The sequence below is a fragment of the Harmonia axyridis genome, chromosome 4 (assembly GCF_914767665.1).
Source record: "Harmonia axyridis chromosome 4, icHarAxyr1.1, whole genome shotgun sequence".
NCBI classification, from domain to species: Eukaryota; Metazoa; Arthropoda; class Insecta; order Coleoptera; family Coccinellidae; genus Harmonia; species Harmonia axyridis.
The window spans coordinates 23,010,523-23,028,584 of NC_059504.1; the positions used below are offsets into that span (position 1 = coordinate 23,010,523).

Sequence of the window (18,062 nt, forward strand, 5' to 3'; positions counted from 1 at the left end):
TTGTTGTTGACCTTCGTGCATTCAAATCCGAATGCCTAAAGTGACAACATAATGGCTCTACTCGAAATCGAGCTTATATTATTTTGATCTTACAGGATGTGAAGAAGTGAGAGGTCTAGGATTATTAGATAGAAAATTTCTATTGTCGAATTTCATGTTGGATTTCTGCGAATTGTGCTAAAAAACATTTCGCAGAAAAATTCAGCCGACAGTTCTTTTATGAGAATAGATGAGGTGAAAACTACAAAAAAAACAATTCCTAATTGGGATTCATTCATTCACCAGTTTCGCCATTGGGGACCACACATCTGTAGATACAGGGATACAGGGTGATTTACTGCGATGGCCGGTTGGATGTTTATGGAGAACTAATCATAAATTTTTGCTGAAAATTTGCATGTTGTGGTTTGAGACAATGATCTTCCTCCCTAAAACATTTTCAGAACTCAACAACTTCCGATTATACCGGAAACACACTACTACTTCCTTATTTCAAATGACACACCCAATTATTGCATCATTATAGATTTTTTGGTAACAATTTTTGAAATCTGCCGTACCTTAGAGAAGAACTCAACTGTTCATGAGTTAATGAGATTCTTATGATAATGGTATTTGGGATTCATATGAAAACAATGGTGGCGATGAGGACTCACATTTTTTTAAATAGTTCTGCAGAAAAAGTTTTTTTCGAAAAAACCTTTTTCATTTTCGATTCTGCAAATACTTTATAAGACTGTTTGCGGTTTGGACCACTGTTAATCAGGGGATCATGAACTTGGACAATTCAAATTCATCAAAACTCAAGATTTTCAAATTAAAACCTATATATATTTTATTATTATTTCAGTCAGTTCTACGCATGAAAAAAGGAGGGGCTAATTCAGTAAAAACATTGGCATTTGATTGAACATATCAAAAAAAACATTCGTCAGGCACTCAAATAATAAACAAATAATGTTAATATTTTTTTGTTTAAGTGTATGATGAATTTTCAGAACAAAAAATTTTTTGTTCGATTAAATGCTATCTGAAAGCGTCTAATACACTACGTCAATTTTCATAATGTTAAAATTTGAAGAATTATTTTTTGTAGATTTTCGTGGATAGTGTTTGCTTTGTACTCAATATTCTCGGAAATGGTACATTCTATGATGAAACTCAAGGGACCCTTTTTTTTGAGAAGTTCAGTTGATTTCAGAAATGAAATAATTTTCTCGAAAAAAAAACAATGGTGTAGATTTTCAATAGAAAAAGGAACATCGCACCCCTAGATATACCTACGCTACTGAATAATTTTGGCAGAAGACACTTGCCTTATTCGAAATATTACATTTTCTAGACTTCAATACCTAAAATTTGGAACAAAAAATGTATTAATACTAGAGTTATAAGTGAAAAACTGTTTTTTTTTCAAACTTCAATACCCTGTATCTCAAAAACGAAGCTTTCTAGGATATATATCCTAGAAAGCTTCGTTTGATTATATGGAATTTTTTTCATGAAAAAAGTTGTGCTAACGCCAAAGTTAATTAATTTAAATCTGGACCATCCTGTATATAAGCTGCTGAAATGAAAAGCAGGATGTAAAGGTAAATAATCGAATGAAAAAAATCAGCCATATGAGGTCCACAGATTTTTTCGTTAACGATGGAATTCGTATGGATCGTTAGGTCCTAAATTTATTATTATACCCCATTGATGATTCTTTCGACTCAAGAATCTGATCAATTAATTTAAAGGCTCAAAATAAAAAAAAATCAAATCCTTGTTGGAAAACATAAATAATGGAAAATCCATTTATGATATTAAATACAATTTTTCTTTTCACGAAGACCTATCTTTCATAAATTCAAAAAATTTATGAATCATTATTGTTGCTTATTCAGATGGAAAATAATTATTATGTATGTATAAAATTTGTACGGTTGTTTTTTGCATTCAAGGTAATCGAATCGGAATATGGCAATGCAACAAAATAATTGGTATTACTCGTTGAATATGAGAAAAAAATTTTGGAATTCATATCAGAAAGTTGCTTTGTATTTCTCAGCCTTCGCTAAAAAAAATCCCTGCATTTGCACACCTTGCGTGGAATTCACAAAATATTTATTTCCGAAGTGAAAAATCTTTTCTGTAAACATAATTTACTCTGCAACAAGCTATAAATCAAAAGCCGTATCAAGTGAGCAATTATTTTGACTCAGGGGATCAGTAATTCATTTCAATGGCACACCCTATCGAAGGCTTTTTTTCAGTTGAAATATCATAAAAGAACATATTTCATTGTTGCAAAATTTAACCATTAGGGAGTTGAAGAGTATGGGGAAATCATTAATATTCATCGGAAAGCTAGAAAATAACTTATTCTTATGAAGATACAGAAACCTAGTTTTTATTTCTCAGAAAGTTCTCGTGAGAAATCGAAACGTTCATAATTTTGGGAATAGTCTCTAACAATGCGTATGAAACTATGCAACCTCGTTCTTCGCTACGGAATATCTTGCCCCCTCTGAATATTAATTAACAATTTAAAATTAATTAAAGAATGTTTTCTTTTTTATCTATTTAAAAAACAAAATTTGTATCAGGTTAGTACCAGTAATATCAATAAAACTTCTATTGTTGGTTCTTTTAATAAATTTAAATATTGATAAATATAGGTGGTTCATCGGTAAATAGGTGAAAAATTTTTTTCCACAATCTTTATTCTGTGACGATTGTGAAAAAATGGACTTTAACCTCGTTACTCAGCTCTTTTAATCTGTTTTTCTTCGGATGAACGCTACTTGGAAACAACGAGTCCTTGCGATTCTTAATTTCAACAAACTTATTGCTATTTCTCTACGCCAACTACGATTTCCAAGAAGTAACTGTTGCATAGCATGCGTCATACTGCAATGTTGCCAATACAGTGAAGTAATTAAGGTACACCCCATATGAAATGTCATATTCTTAGTATTCTTTTACCGGTTTTTTTGGTGATGTAAACGCATTGCAGGCGTTGAAGATAGTCTCCAAGGTTACGTCCAATTGATCCTTCATCATCATAACTCATGAATAAATATGATCGTTTATTTGGAAACATTTGTTGGAGAACATACTGGAAGAAGGAATGAAGCCTACATAATTATTTCGTTGTTAGGTGACAACTTTTCTCTTTGATAAACAGTAGGTATGCCAGAGTAATCAGTGCATGATATAAGCGATTATATTGATTTATGAGCTATGAAATTCAAATGAGATTTGTTTCCTCAGTGTTAAAGTGGATGTTGAACATGGATTTACAATTTGGACAAGAGGAATTCAAGCTGGTCTAGGTTGAAACGCTTTTCGAAAAATAATAGCAGGAATTTACAGTCCATGTTTTGATATAATGATTTTTTCTGGGACAACATTTCTCATTAGTATTGAATGATACGAAACCAAAATTTCATCGGAAATATTAATCAATTTTCCTTCTTTTGGATCCTTCTTCCAAACGTTCACAAATAATACAATTGAAAATCAATTCGATCTATTATTTAACAACTCGTCCTACCTGGAAGAATTAAAATAATGAAAAGAAACAGAGTAACCATAATTTTTTCAAGGTCAAACATTAATCAATTCCTAAAAAAACTACTTTCGAAAATCCTCAGTTTGTAATTATATTGGAATTCTCAGCCAAACCCAGATATCCAGGAAGGTTCAAAATAAAAAAAAAACAAACACTGAAGATCTCTTAGAAAAGTTCACAATCATATAAAATATCGTAACTCATTTAGAAAAAACCTGATGATAAGAATTAATCATGTGCGTTATGTTACTGGATTTTTCGTTCCAAATCCACATGAGATTCTTGAAAATAAACGATTAATTTTGGTTAAACCCATTTCGTGTATTATATGCATTCGATTCTTGAATTTTTAACCTTCAAAATTTACGTATAATTCTTCCAAATTAGGAAGATAAACTCGATATATCTATAAATTTTTTGTAGCAAATTTATTGCAAATAGCCTTTTCGAGAAAAGGATGAATGGATTTTTTTCTTCATAAAAATAGATCTACTACTAAAACCTTCCTCGTCTTTTTTACTGGTCCTTGTTCCATGTAATTTTTCTCTCAATTTTTAGATTCTACATATCGCTAAAGCTGAACTGTGAAACATCTATTAAGTGATTTGAAAATGGGTTTTGCCTCCAATGTTTTTTTTTGGGAGTAGTAAATCAAAAGTGATATTCCTTCATTTCGATTTTGTTCACTCGCTAACCGATTTTTTTTATTGAGAAAGTTCTGAATCATATCCAATCACAAAGATCGTGAGATAAAATTAGAAAGATATGCGCTCTCAAAATTCCCATCGTAAAATTATTCCATAAACAACTTCTTCGCCTTCATTGCCCATTCCAATGGTGGTCTTGACTGAGACACCTGATTATTTATGGAAATTCATGACTGGAAAATTCCCAGCAAGAATGAAACACGCAACTTAAAACCATACTTTTATTACAAATTCATATTACAATAATGCTTGTCTAATCGTATCAATTGAGTTTATGTTACATTGCCTTATCACTTTTGGCACTATCCACGTGCCAATCGAATCAACAGTCTAATAATAGTGAGATGTTCGTTTGATAATCAACAGAAAATCACGCTCACAGTCCTTCGAAACAATAAATACAAGATGTAGTAGGAAAAAAATCACTAAAAACCCAGGAGTTCCCAGGCTAGAATCTAAAAGAAACCATCTCCAGTTGGGTCGTTCAACCATGGGTAGTTGTTGGGACAACGGACACAAGTTTGGAGATTGATAGTCTCCCCGGGTACCTCCTTGGAGGTGAGTTTGCAGGAGTGTGGTACCCAACAAGCTGGAGCTCCGTCAACGTTGCACTTCTCCCTCCAGGATTCGAAGTTCTTCACTTCTGTGATGGGTCTTGGGTTTTGAATCCATTGTATGACCTGAGTCATTGTGGTGAAGTAGACATCGTTGTGGTTGGACAGGATCTCATCAATCCAGTAGAGGAAAGCCTCCAGGAACTCAGGGTTGTTCTTCAACCAAGCGGCGTGGAAATAGAGACCAAGAGGAGCCCTGTTCTCTTCATAATGCCTGTCGAAGTTGTGGTTCAAGAAGTTGTAGAACTGGTCTCCTGTGAGTAAGTTCGAGCAGGAGTCAACCATACCACAACCGGGGATGTTTTCATCGCTGGTGGGATCTTCCCTCCTGTCCAGCTCGTTCAACACCATCTCCCACACGGCGTGACTCCTGGTGGGACAGCTCTGTACGTTACCGTGGCAACGGTGTGGCATTCTGAAGTACATGGTGTAGGGCCATAGTGGTGGATTGCTGAGGGGTGCAGTGATGGTTGAATCGTAGAGGAAGGCTTGTTCCTCCATCATTGTGAACTGGTTGTTTCCTCCAACACGTAGGTAGGGAGCTCTTACACCGACCACGCTGTTGTCTGTGAGATTGGCGTATTTTTCTACGATAATCCTCATACCTGCCATTTCTTTGGCCCAGTCGTCTACGGTGGCATTGGACCAGAATCTTTCATCGTCGTTGTGTCTGTAACAATGAGAAAGAAGGGTTGATAATTACTGGTTTCAGTTACATAGCCTAGAATCTATATGACAAAAAACTACCACGTCTCGATTCAAAAATTACTCTGAAATGAGAAGGAAGTGCTACGATTTCGGCTGAGATTCGAAAGAAATCTGGAAGAGATATTGCTCTGTTCGACATCGATTCATCGAATTCCTATTGGAAAATTGAACTATTCATATGTAGAACCAAATTAGGATCGTAGACTTCTTTATAATTTTCCCCTTATGTATTTGTCATTTAACAGTTATTCTTTATTTCAAGACGATTTTGGTCAGCATTATTTGATAGTCATGCTTTAAAGTGTCAGTATTCCCACGTTGTTGATAACTTCTTCAATATTGTAGTGAAATCTTATCGCATAAGTTACTGAATCTTCCAAGCTTATCCAAGCAGAGAGGTACAAAGGAAAATGAGATATTCTTTGGATAATTTTAAGATAGAGAGTCCTATGAATATATGCTTGTAAACGCTCTGTTTTCTACTACTGTACTACTTTTTTGTTATGATTACACCAGTTTATCGAACTTTATTAATATGTTCTACATATTGGACAAATGAGTACCAAAATCAATTTATTCCTCACAAAATACTAACTGGATCTTTACAATGATTTGGAATTTCCTGAGGATTACTGGAGAATTGTTTGAAATTTTTTCTCAGAATCGGTAGCAGATACGATCAGATGACAAGAAGCCGAAAAATGTAATCTGGACCAAAGTTTCTCTTTATTTTTTTTCAGACCGCCAGTGGTCCTCCAGAAAAAGTCCTGGAGAAAAAATATCACCCTGTAGATATGCGTTCAAAAATACCATATCAGATGCTGAAATTATCAAATTGGATTATACAACTAATATTCTGATGAACCAATAGAATCAGTAAATTTCCCTAGTAACAGCTTATTGATAAGTGAATATACTAGTTGACGACGTGGTATAATCGTTTTGGTGTTTCGCCTCCTATCCTGCCATATTGTGATCATTTGCATAGTAACAATCTTGGCCAAAAAATAAAAGTCAAGCTCAGTGAAATGTCATTGAATTACCAAAATGCAGTGCTTTGGTTATAATTATTGAAATTATTCGTTATATAATCGTAACGAATACCACTCGAGCATAGACAATATATTTCGATTACACGAACCTCTTCACTCGACGTAATTCGCGAAACACCATTCGAGCTGCGCTTTCGTGATGATTCGCGAACTATGTCTCGTTAATCGGTGTATAATCGAATATTGTCTATGCTCTTGTGATATTATAACTGAATATATAATATATATAAATTATATGCCAAATTTAAGTTGAACACCTTGTTAAGAGAAGGTGCTATGAGGAAGAACACCCTGTATCTCGAAAATAAAGCGGTCGCAGGCCCATGTTTTTTGGACTCTTTTTCTGAAAATTTAAGTAGTACCTGAAGACAAAAAAAAATAGACCCCTTGTAATTAATTTCTCGTTTTTCTTTCACTTTTAGTTTCTAAAATGATAAAAATTGCATTAATTGGGAGAATGAAACTTATTAAAATGTATTATGAGTCTTCTACAGAGCCAGCTCTGCGTAGGTCAGTACTTGGATTATTGACCCCTGAGGATGTAAGAGTGCCTTGAGGAGTTTAGGTGAAATTTCATTTGTTAATGTAGATATAAATTATAACGCAAAATTTATGGCCTTAATGTTTTTCCTGATTTTTTTTTCGGAATGTGAATCTTAAAATTTTCAATGAGAGTTGTGTTTTTTCTGAGAACTGTAAATGTTTATATTCAATAATATCTAATCCAACCATGGATCAATCTACTGATAATGAAATATTCACTGCAAGAGCACACCAGTAAAAACCTCATTTGAAATTCAACATAAACACAATTTTTTCAGCATCCTCCTAATGATGAAAAAGTTCCATTAATCATATACGAGGTTACGGAACTTCTTCGAGTCAACCAAACCGCAAGGGACTCATCACGTCTCCTTGACTTATCAATTCTGCATAAAACTAAACGAATTAACCAACTTTCGGCCCGTTCAAGGCGACATAGAAAATACCAAGTAAAAGGACAGAAGCCGTGAAACAAGAATTAAGCCGTGCCTTCACGATTTCAGAAAAGGAGTGAAAAAAACTGATGTACGTTCTCCTTGATGACGAATTTTGGGATAATAATAGGTTGCCGAAAGGATAAATCAGGTTTAACTTCGAAGAAAACAGCGTCAACCAGTTAGCCAAGACGAAAGGTGTGGATGAGGAAGTCGAATCAGTTCCGCAAGACGTTTTTCTGCACAAGTCTGGTGAATATTCGAAATGTTGAAATTAAGACTTAGCGCTTGATTAATTTAAGAACTGTTAAATATGAATAACTTAGCGGTGAGTGTGGAACTGGGTATCTTATGAGGAATAGAAAATAGGTGAACGCAATTAGCAATTAAAATCTAAATATTATCTCAATAACTTTTATGCAAGGTGTGAAAAAACAAAAAAATAAGTCAAGAGCTACAAGTTACGTTGCTCATTCACATTCAAACTGTATCCTTGGAATTTCTAGTCTCTGAGTAATACTATAAAAATTTACATATTTATAGAAAATTTCCGATTTCTTTAATGAACAACAATTTCAACAAAAGTTTCTACATAAAAATGAGAAAAGTATATTTCAAAACAAGTAGCAGAATGGGCTCCTATTCCAACACGAATGTTGGAATTGCCTTCTGCAAAGAGTATTAAACGATATTTCCCTATTTCAGTCAAGTTGAGATATTGTCGAAATTCAATGAAAAATTCAGATTAAACATCCTAGTGACTTTTGTGTTGTATCTTGGCAGTTGGTGTGACTGTTACGAAAATTGACAGATTGCGGAATTTGAATCGTACGTTTCATAATTATGCATTAAATTGAATTATCTCTGACGAAATCGATTTAACACCACCAAAATTAGGAGAAATTGCGAGTAATGTTGCAAATCATTTCACTATATCCAAATTACATTATACCTATTGACAATTGACGTGTGTTGAAATTTGATAGGATCGGAAGTCAGTGTAGACAACCATAAAGCGAAAAATATAACTGAAAACAATGCTGTAATGAGTTCATTACAGCACTGTTTTTAGTACTGTAATGAACTCATTACGATACTGAAATAGAGAAATTTAGTTTCGAAACTCCCTCTTTTGAATATGTCATAGCGAAAAATATAGGGCGAATTGGAGGTATAAATAACAACGACAGATTCCTTGGACCATGTTAAGAAAAAAAAGTCCTGTGAACATGGAGCCGTAAACGCTTTGTTTTCGAGATACAGGGTGTTAAGGTTTGTTTTTTTTCTCATAGCACCTTCCCTTCGGAAGATATTTAAATTTGGCATAGAGTTTTCTTCATGTGATATGCGAATTTTGAATGCAAATTTACATGGTGATATTATTTCTGGAACAGAATGCTCTTCTTTCCTTCAGACTATTTTGTGGTGGACAACTGGGGTAGTTTAGAAAATGTGAAAAAAATATTTAGTCGTGTACAACACTTTTTGGTTTCTTATAGTTCTATAGTATCTGCTACCGATAAGGAAAAATAATTATTGGATTCTCAAATGTAGAATTCCGAAGACACCAATATTCCGCATTTCACTAGTTCTATGAAGTTTGATTGATAACATTTGGTGTAAGTTGAGAAATAAGTGTTTTCATGGAAATTTCAGCTCTTGCTGATGTACAACGTTTTGCGCATGCGCAAGTTCAAAATTTCATGAAGATAATAGAGCTGCAAGGGTAGAAATAACTTACTGTGTAGGGTTGATCATTTAGTAATGGGGCATAAAACTATCAGAAAAGTTTTTTAATTTTATTCCTTGAATTTTTTCTTAGATTGATTTGTCAATTCACGTGGAACAATGGAAATTTATGTTTCAGTTGACAGCTCTAATCTGTTGATGGCTTTTTTAAATTAGATTTTTGAATTCTTCAAATTCTCAAAATATAAATATAAATATTTCAGGAAGCTTGATTTTTTCCTTGAATAATTCCAAAGGTGTGTTGAAAATAATGAACCGAAATGATCAGTTGGTAAAAATCACATCATTTTGTAAACCCACAAAAAAATAAAAAGAGTTAGTGATTGAGTAACTTGGAATACAGGAATTAAAGCGACCTAATAACTTCTGATGCCAGGACCATCTCAAAGGTCCTCGAAAAGTTTACAGTTTATAGTTTACAGTGCCTTATAGTTCAACGTTGAACTATAAGGCACTGATGAGGAAAAATTGTATTATTAAATACAAAAATTCCGAAACGTACGTCTGTCTTTATGTTAATTTAGTTGTTCAATTTATTAACCGTTTACTCAATTTGTACAGTTTTAGTCATTTTGAATTTTTCTTTTGGTTGATTATTAAATTTGTCATTTTTAGAATTGGAATATATTCCAAGACAAAAATAAACTGAATATATCATACAGATATATTATTGTGAAGGATTAGACACAAAGTTGTCAAATTATTTGATTTATATTAAATATCCTTCATCAAGAAGACTCATTAAACTTTTATAATTTGATGTAATCATTTATTGATTAGAGAGTCAGTATCAACCAATTGATAAATTTAGAATTTCTGAAATTGTTTATTCAATTGTAAATGTCGATGTGTATATGTATTTCAGAAGAATAACAATGAAGAAATCTATGACTACCTTAAGTAATGGCTTGTTCTGTGAATCCTCACCAGAGCAAACGATACGTTTAGTTAGTTTGTAGTTTCTTACTTGCAATTTTGTTGAGGTAGATATACACGTGGTAAGTTTGTAAATTTAATAATTCCGTTGAACTATAAGGCACTGATGAGGAAAAATTGTATTATTAAATACAAAAATTCCGAAACGTACGTCTGTCTTTATGTTAATTTAGTTGTTCAATTTATTAACCGTTTACTCAATTTGTACAGTTTTAGTCATTTTGAATTTTTCTTTTGGTTGATTATTAAATTTGTCATTTTTAGAATTGGAATATATTCCAAGACAAAAATAAACTGAATATATCATACAGATATATTATTGTGAAGGATTAGACACAAAGTTGTCAAATTATTTGATTTATATTAAATATCCTTCATCAAGAAGACTCATTAAACTTTTATAAAGAAATGAACATATTCAAACACAGATAACTGAATACCCAAATAGGCTATACTCGAAATAAATTACATTTAGATTTGAAGCGTACGAAGCATCGGCCAACAAACGATTAGTTACCTATCAGAAAAAAAACTTCTCACCCACACCGATATTTCTTCTTCTATTTCATTGATCGTTGAATGCGATACCACAAAAAGCAGGGGAACGGCTGGAAAGTTCTATTCAGCCTTGGAAAAACGAATTTGATCGAATCGGTAATAACTTTCGAAATAAATTCGTTATGGATAAATAATATCTGCAATACTCACGTTATTGAATGTACAGCTATTTCGTGACCTTTACGGTGCATTTCCTGCACAGCAGAGTAATTGGTGTACTTGTGAGAAATGAAGAAGGTGGCCTTAATGTCGCAACCATTTGGATTCTTCCTCTGGCCGTTGAAAATTTCCTTGTAGAGCTCGATATTGTTGTTGTTGATGGCGTCATCGAAGGTGATGGTGATCATCTGGGGTACGTCTTTGGCTGGGAGGTCTCCAGGGATGGTGGTACCATCTTCTGAGCAGAAGCAGTCGGGAAGGGTGCATACAGCAGGGTCACAAGGTGGGGCACGGTTGGGATCGTTGTCGATATCTGGAAAAAAAAGAGAATTTGAAGTGTTGTTGACATTGAAATGGCGTAGAAAATCCAAATTTTTAAGTGACGTAATGATTGAAGGATTGATTTAATGATTCTTTAATTTATTGTTTATATTTTAAACAATTGGTTTTTGAACGGTCAATCTTCAAATAAAGGGCTGTCTCATTGCTTCAGGATGTCTTAAATTTTCAAATTTCAAGTCAATTTCAGTTCAATCTGACTGGAGTAAATATGATAACTCTTCAAATTCATAAATATAGCCGTTTGGTATGTTGTTACCCTGATATTTCAAAAACTAGGTATACCGAGATAATATCATGTATTCAGATGTATAATCATTATTTCAAGTCTTATTCTAAAATCTTGTACGGATTGAATATCCAGAATCAGTGAAAAATCAAGAAAAATATCGAAACAATAATCTTCGATATTTCCATGACGAAGTTGATATAATATAACAAATTCAAGTAGATATATATTAAATTTTATATTGATCGCGCCGCCAGAACCAGAGTATTAAAAAAATCAAAATTTCTGTGGAAGATCCTACTAAATAATCAGTTGAATGGCAAGTCAGTGCTTCGCTCAATATTTTTCACCTAGCCTTGAACAACACAAGAAAAGCTTAACAAATTGATATGGTATAAGTTTCCTTAGAGTATTATCGTGAATGAAAATGATTTTAAAATATTTTTCAGATGCATTAAAGAATATTCTCGAAGAGTAAATATAATTCACTTGAAGGATCTTAACTCGAATTTTCTGTGAGTGCTTGTAATTATTTTGATTGTTATTATTATTTGGAGTCAAATCTTGTGTTCTTAATCAGCAAACACGATATTCTTATTATGATCCAGTGGCTACAAACCAATTGAAAAGCCATATAATGAAAATAATTTTTAGCGCTTTCACGATATAGCTTCTTGTGACCTTCTTATTCTTACGAATAATTCATAAAGATCATATATCTTGATGAGATCTTAAAGGTCATCATATAGTATGATCTGATGAAAATCGACTTCTTTATAAGGTATCTCATGAAATATCTGAGTTGTTCTTATCAGAATGTATATATTATTCTAATGGATTCGTAATGTCGTCAATGGTTGCTGATGGTTAAGTTAAAATGAAAGGTGATGATATCGCATACAAATGAGAAGATTATTGGTGGAATTTTTGTTGGTATGAATAGGATATGAATTGAAATCCAATTTTGAAGTATTCTATTTTTTCTAATGATTATTTCATACCGAGATTTGATCATCTGATTCGCTTTTTCCATCATCATCTAACAATTTTTGAATTCAACAAGGTTGAATTGTCTTATAATTTATTGGATCTGTTGTTACTAAAATATTACGTTTTTTTTTCGATATTCTGTTCGAATTTTCTACGGTTCTTATCGGCAATCAAGTAAAGCTTAAATTTGTTGTTTCATAAACCACGCAGAATCTCGACTCGATCTGATCTAGGGTCATTGAAATATTCACTATTTTTCTCCAGACATAATAATTGTTCAAATAACATAAATATAATGAGTGACTCCATTCAAAGTAATTCAATAATATACTCTTATGTGTCCTACCCTCGGTCCTACCTAATTGGTAGGCGAGAGGGCAGCAGCAGCGGCAAACTGACAGCCGAACTTGACGCGCATTCCTGAATCTTGCCTGTTCAGAAGTTTGTTATTAATTTTTTTTTTGCATATTTAACATCGTTAACTTGATGGGATGACAATGAAATTCTTGGAATAAGGTTAAAATAATTGATAATGATCATTGAGATCTCGTTCATCGATATAAACTTCTTATTTATTTTTTTGTACTACCTATATTAGATTATCGAATTTCGAGATAGTTTCAAATAATGCAATGGATTGAAGTTATTTATTATTGTGTTCTTTATGCGATACCAATCGTGAATGATAAATTTGAATCACTGGTCCCTAGCAAGCATTGATGATTCGAACATTTTTCATTGACCAATCTGGAATGTTCAGACTTAACCCAGCTACACTTGAGCACGGTCACTGTGTTTCTTCCAGAAGTGTCGTTTGGAATTGGAATATTTATGCATATTTATTTGAGTAATTCTCAATTGAAAACGAAAATTTGAATATTTGGAATCCGATATTTTTCCTAATTGCCCATTTTATAGTATGCAGAATATTTATTATTTTTTGTATCTACCTGATGAAATCCAACTATTGCTCTCCTAGTGCCATCCGTTGTTTCAAATTGTTTGGCGCGCTTGAAGTTTGTTTTCTGAATTTCTGATATAATTTGGTATTTATTTCAATATATTTTGAGTTGATATGAAACGTTGATTCACTATGGGACATGAGAAGTGCGTTCTTTGTGGAGAAACTCGCAAATTGATTGAAACATCGCTAATTGAATGAAACATCGCTGATATGTTTTCATTTCCGCGCGTTTCAAGCGCTGTCAAACTTGATAGTTCCATGTTAGGGGGCAAAATTTGCTCATTGAAAATGACAAATGCTCCCTATTTCTCTGTTTATTACTCTGAGGTATTGATAGATCAGAAGAACTGTACGATTCCTAGCATACGTATGCGTTCGAACGAGTCGTTTTCTGCGTATTGTACAGGTCCCAGTTCCAGCGATTCAAATTGCATTACTATTTGGGAATAGTTCTTCACAAATTTTCGGTACAACCCCAGGTAGTGAGATCATGCCATATTATGCTCCCTGGCTTGATTGTGATCATTTATGAAAAAAAGCCAAATTATAAAAATTCACGCGTTAAGCATTATCGTGAAAAAATGATATACCTATCGCTCTGGGAAACGAGCACATGAAAATCAAACGAATCTTCCCCTCGTCTCCGCTGACAGAAAAATAACCCAAATATGTTGACAACCTGGTGAAATATAATAGATTTTCTCCGGCAAACGCCATTGCATAACATCCGAACCATAGATCAAAATACACGATGGTATAACAGTCGAAAACCGGTGATTTTTACCGGATGGTAATTCTCGATTGGCTAATTGACTGGCAGATCGGGCAGTCGGGCAAGTTTCATAGAAAGTGGGCCGTAAGGCATCGTACGACTAGCAAAATATCAAGACGCCTGTGGCCAGCCCTGTTCTGCTCTCGTCCCGTTGTAGACGATGTCTGAACACCGTCAGGGACAACGAAAGTTATTTCTTAATACCAACTTTCGCATAAATAAAGGTGTCCGTCAAGGCCTCACAGCGGGACCGCTGGAAATATCACGCGTATTCTCGAATCGGAATAATCAAATATCGAAAACGACAACGATTTGTCGATTGACGAGCATCGGTCACGATTGTATTCGATGAAGAACAGGAACATGAAGGGGAGAGAATTGGACAATTCGTTCTAACGATAAATTGATCTTTTATGTGAGTCAGAATCGCACGTGTAATGAAAAAATCATAAAAAACATTAATATGTGGTCCTACGGTGTCCAATTTCGATATGAAATTCAGAGCCCAATGTCCAAACCTTTCTTCTTCTTCTTTAGTTTTAGGCCTCGATCGATTTATTTATTTCCTAGTTAAAGGCATATTTGTGATGTAGTTTTCAAGCTATCTAGCCATCTTTTGAAGGGACGTCCTGGTGGTCTTTGCCCATTGGTTTTAATTGCCTTGCCATTTGTGCTAGTCATTTGGGCTTCATTCTGCTAACATGCTGGTTCCACTCCCGTCTGCTTTGTTTTTCCAACCGCACAATATCCTGAATGTTATAAAGGTCTCTTATTCTACTATTTGGTATTATGTCAAACAATGTTTTTCCACCTCCTTACGGGCAACATTTACCTCGCAAAATTTTTTCAATGGCATTTTCGATTTCGAAAGGTTCTTGCCCCTCTAGATAGAAAGATAGATTCAATTAAGGAGGTTTCGTTTCACTGCGACCTAATGATCTATTTTGCCCCCCATCAGAGCTATTCTCTCCTTCTTCCTCTAATACTGCTGTTTTTCAAACTGGTTGATTCTTTATCGAAATACTCAATGTTTAATCGAGTATTCGCTATAGTAATATAATCTCTTTGATGTTGTTTGTTGTTGATTTTCTAAATAAAAGTAATGGTTTGGGTATGCAAACATGACCTCCTCCAATATTGTAAATATCTAAAATTTTTTCAAATAATATTAAGAACCATATCAAGTTACTGACACCAGCTATTTTCTATTTATTGGAGAATCCAGTTTTAGTCTTCTTCACGAGGCAAACCTCTATGGACTAATCCTTTCCTTCAATCTTATGAAGGTGACAAGGAATTTTGGCGTTCGGAATGAAGTTCTTATGATGTCTTCAACAGAAATCTAATCGTTGATCCTTCATAGAAAGTTCCAGGTTTTAATCTTCCTAGGAAAATTTGATGTCTTTTAAGACGACTCAGGACTGGTCATTGTCGTTGCAATAGTGTGCTCTTTAAATGGCATTCTATTGAAAGCCTACTATGTGAGTTAGTGTAGAAGAAACTATTGACTCCACTTAGTGAACACTTGTACAATTTATGAATTCCATGGTGGTTTTCAATCTATCCATTCAGTTTCAGATTCGTTTGTAGAATGGTTCGCTAACTTTGAATCAATATAATGGAAACTATAACATTTATTACTCCTTTGTGGTTCCTTTCTTTTTTGTTTTCAGATTTAATTTTAATATATACGTCGGCTGCTTTTGGTACAAAAAGAAAATAGAGCAGATTTTGTTTCGTTGAGGAAGAAGCCATTCAATATGAATATGTCAGCTTATTCTGTAAACAAATAAACAAACCAATCACTCTACCTATACAAGAGACATCATTTTTGCAGAGGTTTTTATCTGTGCTCCTGTATCACATGTTAAAATGTATGATACCCCGTTTACATTTCCCCTGTTAATACTGAGATTTTATCTACACTTGCATTATTGTTTGAAATCAATAATTTTTGTATTGCTCTATCTGAAAAGAATATATACAGCGTGCCAAAAAAGTACCGTAACTCGTCAATAATTCTTGTACGAAGAATTATTTAGGAAAATCCTTGCACTCGTCGATTTTTAATTTCAAAAGCAATTCATCGTTTGCTTTTTTGAATTTGATATTTCTCACCCTCTTCGCCCCGCACCACTCTATTAAATTTTTTCAAATATATGGATTGTGATACTACTTTTTAGGCACGCTGTACACATATATGTATTTACTCAGATGATAAGTTGACAATTTCTACATAGATGTTTGTATTCAGATCTTGTTGGTTCTTTGATCTTTTAATGCTACTCTCCTAGACCTTTCCAAACCTCACTATTTGTGAGGTTAATTTTACCCCAGATCTAAAAAAAAACTTAAAATCACAAGATTTCAAGTGGTGAGAGATAACTGAATATTACCTCCTCGTGTATTTATTCTATTGTGATTTTCGTGGGATTTTCTTGAAATACCACATTCTGTCAACTATTCGAGAACAAGCAAGCAGAAATCGTGAATGAACACGAAACTGGTAAGCGTCTTGAGTAAGGCCAACGAAGTTATATTGCTGCAATCTGTGCATATGTTATAATTATGGTCATAATTACCACAAAACAGAGTTACTCAATCAGCTTGGCTTAATATAGATTAACAATTCAAGACAATAAACACACTAAAAAAATGAAAGAATTTCTGAAGTGCTTTTTTTATAGTTCTTTACACTATGACGACTCAGATCTGCTAAGAATACAACTATAATAAAAGAAGCTGTCCCCGCAATGCAGGGCCGCTGCCAGACATTTCATTTCAGCGCCCCGGCAAAATAAAATTTCGCAGCCCTGATTTGCTTAATTTATATGAATTTTCTTTGAAGAAGCCTCCGTTATTCCTCCCAGGCATCTTTTCAATTTCATATGAAATCGTATTTTTCAATTCAAAATCATATTGTCAAATTTATCAAACGACGTTTTGTCGATTTCATCAAAAAACGTCCCGCATTGTTTAGAAGTACGAAGATAAATCTATAATTGAAGAACAACGTAGTTCTTAAAGGTACAGAAGTCTTGTTTTATTAGTTGAATTTGCGCCCCCACAATTTGGCGCCCGGCAAAATGTCCGGTATGCCGCTCCTGGCGGCGGCCCTGGTCTCTTATGAAAGCAGGTATGTGCGGGACGACATATTTTTGAGGATTTAGACGAAGCAAAACCCCAGATCAACTATTTCACTAATCAATCTAAACTTTACATTCCACAACATCCGAAAATTGCTCTTGACGAACCTAACCAAAATCCAAAGAATGTTACCAACTGCAGGTCCTGTTCGACATCGAAAATTTGGCAACACGGCACGACTAGCCACCTCGCGCACACGTGAAATAATCCGACTGCATTCCAGTGACCTGTTATGCGAAAGGGAAAGTTGAGCATACAATTTATCGACACACAACATTACTTGCCAGTATTGCGGATGCAACAAATATCAGTCCTCGATGACATTCACTCCGGTGGCTCGACGCACCCGGCACAACATTCCGTTCACTTCATTAGAATCGGGATGTTACATCAATCTATAGATTACCAAATAGGACAGTGGGTACGAAATATCATCTTGTACCTACTCGGAGTCTCATCTCTAAGAAGACCTCCAGTACGTGGCTAATAATAGCAAAAAGGAGTGTGTGGGTTCAAGGAGACCTGAAGATGAAATGGCAGTCTTGCCAGTTGCAAAAATTTCACTTGAGACGTCGTTGACTGAGTAAACTTTTATGTTGACT

General features: G+C 34.1%; 1 protein-coding gene across 1 annotated transcript in view; it reads right to left on the reverse strand.

Annotated features, from left to right (window-relative positions):
- Positions 1 to 4,473: 4,473 nt before the first annotated feature.
- The window catches only part of LOC123677836 (chitin deacetylase 1), a 28,059-nt gene continuing 14,470 nt past the window's right edge, over positions 4,474 to 18,062 (reverse strand). Inside the window, exons 4-5 of the mRNA XM_045614564.1 lie at positions 11,011 to 11,332; positions 4,474 to 5,550 (exon numbers count right to left, since the gene is read on the reverse strand). Of these exons, the coding sequence (XP_045470520.1) occupies positions 4,722 to 5,550; positions 11,011 to 11,332 (1,151 nt within the window). The 3' untranslated portion in view covers positions 4,474 to 4,721. The remainder of the gene's footprint in view (positions 5,551 to 11,010; positions 11,333 to 18,062) is intronic.